Source organism: Triticum dicoccoides, chromosome 2A, assembly GCF_002162155.2.
Source record: "Triticum dicoccoides isolate Atlit2015 ecotype Zavitan chromosome 2A, WEW_v2.0, whole genome shotgun sequence".
NCBI classification, from domain to species: Eukaryota; Viridiplantae; Streptophyta; class Magnoliopsida; order Poales; family Poaceae; genus Triticum; species Triticum dicoccoides.
The window spans coordinates 680,576,513-680,581,912 of record NC_041382.1 but is presented as its reverse complement, the minus strand read 5'-3'; the positions used below and the strand labels follow the sequence as shown (position 1 = coordinate 680,581,912).

Below are 5,400 nucleotides of genomic sequence, written 5' to 3'. Positions count from 1 at the left end.
CCTTCCTCTACCTCCTGGCTGTCCTCTTCCTCCTCTACCCCTCTCTCCTCTACCAGAATCACCTCCTCCTCCCCTACTAAAACTCCCGCCTCGCCCCCTACCACCAAACGGTTGAGCCGCTGGCATCTCTGGCTCCCACAGCAACCAGTCGCCCCATTCAAAAGAAGTTGGGTCGTGCACCCCATCTCCGCACTCATCCGCTAGATGCCCCATACGCCCGCAGCCCGCAGGCAAAGCAAAAGTCCGGGAGTTTTTCATAGAAAACACTATACTTCTTGTGTTCCTTCAGAGTTATAGGAACAAACCGAACCAGAGGCTCATTTACATCCACAAAAACCCTAGCTCGCAAGGTGCTCGCCGGGTTTATCCTTCCCTCATTAACTATGACCGTGAAAGGGGGCTCGCCCACCTTGGCAGCTACTTTCTCAGACAGCTCCCTCTTCCTTGTGAGCCCGTCCGGCAGCCCCATGATGCGAGCCCACACCGGAACCTTGTTGAGTCGGTATGCCTTAACATTAGAGAAACCATCGTATTCCTGAATCACAACTGGTGCCCTCCGAAACAACCATGGCCCTCCCTCCATAATCTTCCTCCAATCTCCCAAACAATGGCACTGAACAAGAAAAATATTAGGTCCCTTGACATTGAAAGTGACCCCCTGCACCGCAGACCATGCATTACGCATCTGAGATAGGAGTGCCGTGTGACTAAACGGCTTCGTCGTATTCACCCGAAACAGAGCAAGCCAGCGCACATCCTTAACCAAATCCTCCACCTCCGCTGAGAAATCAAGATCCTCCTCCTCTTTCCCGTGCAGCCTCATGCCAGCAAATTGATCCTCTAAGTCAGGACCAACTCCGAGATAGTCACCATATTCCTCCTCCGCTCCTTCATGGTTGTGCTCCTTCGCATGCTGCCTTTGGCTCTTCCCTGCATCCTCCCCGGTGTTGATATTACTCCCCTTCCCACCCGATCCCTCCGGTACTTCCGATCTGTTCACCATCTCCCCTAACCCTAATTCCGCTGCCCTCTCATCCCCCTTCCCCCCGAACTCCTGTTGGGTTGAATCTGCCATGCACGTAGATGCGCGTGACGGGGTAGTGGTAGATCCCACCGGCAGCCAGAAAGATCCGGCAATCGATGAGATTTTACGTGGACTCTAGCGTGAGACGCCAGAGGAGATTTGGAACCCTAGCGGCGAAGCTAGGGGAAAAAACGAAATGGCACCTACCTTGGCGATGGGTCGGCGGAGTCGCCAAAGGACCTGGACAATTAATCGGTGGGCCGACGACGTGAGCCTGTAAGCTGCCCCCAATCGATAGTTGATACACCTATTTTCTCCGTGGACGCCATGACATGAGATTAATCCATCCTAAATTCTTAACTACTACTTCCTCTTCAAAGTTTAGCTAGCTCGATCTCTGTGACTCTCTCAACATTTGAGGTCGTTCGATCAATCGTCTTTACGCTAAACAACCTGTGTTAACTAAGCAAGCTATGCATGTGTACATACCTCTCATTGTCCATCAGGATCTGGACGAGCACCACGGGGAAGCAGGTCGCGGAGCCGCCAACCTCTTTGTCTCGAGGCAGAATGGCCGGCCCCTGCCGCCGCCAGCGGCTTGTCTCATCTTCGCCGTGGCGCTAACCGTCCCGAGGAAGGCCATCTGGGCGAGCACCATAATCAACATGGCCATGCATAGCATCATCGCTCCTCTAAGCAGCGACACGGAGAGGGAGCTCCATGCCCGGAACAGCAGCTGCAGGGCGGCAGCCATCGACAGCGAGAATGAAACAGTCAACCAGTCGATCGCCGTTCATGTCGCAAATGAGGAGAAGTCGACGCATGCGGAGACACGGGGGATGGAGCAGAAGATTTGTACGGGAGACGGTGGTGGTGGTGAGAGGCGGCGGCCATGAGGAGGTCCGCAAGAAGATGGGACGGGGTAAGTGGATCGGCGGTGGCTGATGGGATGGAACCGTGGAAGACGAAACTGCTTGGTAGACTCCCTGTGATCGAGTGAGTTGGGAGCGGAGAGGGGAGATCGTGGGTGGGCATCATGAGGGTGAGGCCGTGAGGGAATCGGGAGCGAGGGGTTGGGAGCACAAAGGGGCGGCGGTCGTGGCTAATATTTTTTACGGAGAAATCGTGCGAGGGAGGTGGTACGAGGGGAGGATCGAACGAGACACGGGGAGCGAAGGAGGTCGAACCATCACGACGTTCGATTCCCTTTAATAGTGAAGATGTCACCGTCATCACCATCGGAGCGATGTCACTCGGACACAAAACCTATTACCTAAAGGAAGGGGGAGAATGGGGAAAGAAAGGAGCAGATACAGCGATCGACAACTCGTACATGGACTTGGTCTTTCTACAGGTTTCCTTGGTCCATGTACCAAGTGCACCATTCTACCAAACACAGCGTGTCGGTCACAAAGGAGTAGACGATAGTGGAGCACATTTTCCACCGGCGGTGCATCCATCGACGTGCACCGTTCGCTGGCCCCGGCCGGTACAGCGTCTTCTTACCGTCGCCGTGCCAAATGGTTTGGCATCATTTCCATTGTCAGGCCGTGGAGACTGGAGAGAGCTGAGTATAAAATGTAGTAGGAACGAAGGTCGACTGGATTCATCAGACACAGAAGAGGGACTTGTTCAATTCAGTGCATTACCGCTGACGACTAAGATCCGATAGACATTGCAACAGTCTGACTGAGGCTTTCAGTACACTAACCCACTAACAGGCTGCACTCAGCAATATTCCTTAAATGCTACATACTCCCTCCGTAAAGAAAGCCACAAGGAAACTATTCGTGTACACTGCAATAGCTAGACAAACAACGATATGAAGTTATTTGACACTACACTAATGTTAAAAAACGTCTTACGTTATGAGACGGAGGGAGTAGTAAACATGTTAAACTTTGCAATTACAGTGTTCTTAATCTCTAGGGATAACAGGCATTGTTCCGAACAAATAATCTAGCTAGCTGGAATGTAAGCATCAGCAGATTGAATGACATCATTTAGGTCAATTCAGAAATCAATAGGCGAATAATTCGGCCTACGAAAGAGCCGAATCTTGGGAGGAATCACAAACATGTTGGACGCATATTTCTTGTTTTTCTCACCCAGCAAGAAAACTACTCCCTTCATCTCAAAATTCTTGTCTTAAATTTGTCTAGATAAGGATGTACCTAATACATAATATTAAAACATGACTTGATACATTCGTATTTAGACAAATCTAAGACAAGAATTTTGGTACGGAGAGAGTACTTACTACTACTTACGAAAGCTGCTATTTTCTTTCGTCACTGATGCAATCATTCAGTTGGGTTAACAGGTTAGGTAGCAGAAGTTAAACCGCGGCAGACTGAATTCATTAGCTACAGGAAGAGTCGATAAAAAGAATTTTGCTCAATGCCAATGCATCACAGAAATCCTGAGGCTAGCATCAAATAGACATTGCAAAAATCTGATAAGAGACTCGGAATACACTACAAGGTTTACGAACTACGCTCACTAATAAATATAGTAATATCAGGATTTAGGACACACAATCCTTCAATACCATGGACAAGAGAACCAGATTTCAGATTACTTTAGCGACATGAAACTAATTCGTATCCGGGACAATAGCTGGACACACCGCAAAAATAGTAACCATGTTCTTTCAAAATTGCAGTATGCTTAATCTCTATGGTTACAGGGATTGCTCCGAACAGAAAATCAAGCTACGGGAGCACAAGCACCAGCAAATAAAATGACATGATTGAAAAAAAATTCAGAGATCAACAGATAAATAGTTCAGCACCTACAGAAGAAGAGCAAATTCTTGGAGGAAGCACAAGCTTGACTTGCAGGTAACACTACTGCCCATCTGCACCTGCAAATGAGTCCGAGAACAATGGAACATATGGTAAAAATATCGCTGCCTTGTTTTTCCGAAGACTACGGATCCGATGGAATTTCTGATGCTGCATATCGTATGATGCCAACGTATCAGAACCAAACGAGTCCAAGAAAATGGTGTCGCAGTCTGGATGAAAAGCAGCCACCCTGTACTCCCCACCAGTCATGCTGCACAACTCATCGTAGCTCACACTATGCTTCAAGACCCATTCTTTACTATCATAATCCTTCATGTACCAGACTGTTGTTGTATCCCCATGCTTTTTCTTCTTCCCCTTCTTCTTCTTCTCGCAGGAGCTAGCGGTGTGGCAGCGTAGTGCAAGCACCCCTGTGACACTCCCATCATACCAAAACTCAGACTACCTGATGGCACAGGGATAGTCTTCCACACCTGCCCCTCCATGTCCACTGCTACCAGCACAGCATCAAAGTCCGTGTTCACGGGATACAACAAACCATACAAGTGCAGCATACCTTGAAAGAAGACACTTGTAAGGCCAGCGAACAGGCTAATTTTCTCAGGAAGGCGGCTTTCTCTGTAATTCCAGGCTCCGGTTTGCGAAGAGTAGATGGCCACTCCTGTGATGTATTTATCCTGTTCGGTGTCCTCAAACTGAAGAACGTGGAAATGCGGCGACACTGCTGGATCAAAAGCCAAACGAGCGATGACGCGGTGGCCGTCTGCCACCGGCGGGAGTGCGGGGATGCCAACCCACCTCCCGGTGGCCGGATTGCAAACGATGTAATGGTATTCAAGCTGCTCATCGTCGTCCCCGAAAGGAGTAGAAGGGAACTTGTGGGCGCGGGAGAGGAGGAGGCCATTGCAGGTGTCCAGCCGGTCGACGTACCAGTACTTGTGGGACGGCAAGAAAGAGAGGGACGGGTCGACCGGCTGGGCTGCGCCGCCGGGAACTTTGGCGAAGTGAAAGTCGTACATGCGACGGTCCGGCCCGTGGTAGGTGCTGTAGAGGAAACCGGCGAGGGGTTGGGGCAGCTTCTTGCGGTGGGCGGGGTCGGCGATGAGGTCGCGCCAGGCCGGGGAGACGCACTTGAAGCGGTGGACGGACCTGGCGGGGAGGCGGGAGAGGATCTCCAAGATGAGATCCTCCCTCAGGAGGATGGTCGCCGCCGCCGTCACTGCCTCCTCCGCCGGAGGGTTGGTCTTCCTCACCTTCTTCTTCTTCGCGGAACTCTTCCCCTCCATGGCGCCGCTGAAAAGAACAAGGGGTTAGGATAAATCAATCTGTACAGTGGATTCATCAATCTGGGTGAGAAGGACGAACTGACGGGGAACTAGCTCGCGGTCTCTTCGTGCGCGCGAGGAGAAATACCTTGGCTTGAGGCGGCGGCGGCGTAGGCCGCCATTGTCCATGAGGAAGCGACGGCGGCGGCGCTTCTCGGCGGCGTAGACGCGCGGCGATGGAGGATCGGTAACCTATTAACCGTAGTAGCATTTTTATAGGGGATGATGTTCGCCAGCAACG

At 51.1% G+C, this 5,400-nt stretch overlaps 1 protein-coding gene across 1 annotated transcript; it reads right to left on the bottom strand.

Annotated features, from left to right (window-relative positions):
- Window positions 1–3,659: 3,659 nt before the first annotated feature.
- Window positions 3,660–5,120, bottom strand: LOC119351861 (F-box protein At5g07610-like). Its single transcript, XM_037618652.1, has one exon. The coding sequence runs from the start codon at window positions 5,118–5,120 to the stop codon at window positions 4,146–4,148; it is 975 nt and encodes a 324-aa protein (XP_037474549.1). The 3' UTR covers window positions 3,660–4,145.
- Window positions 5,121–5,400: the final 280 nt, after the last annotated feature.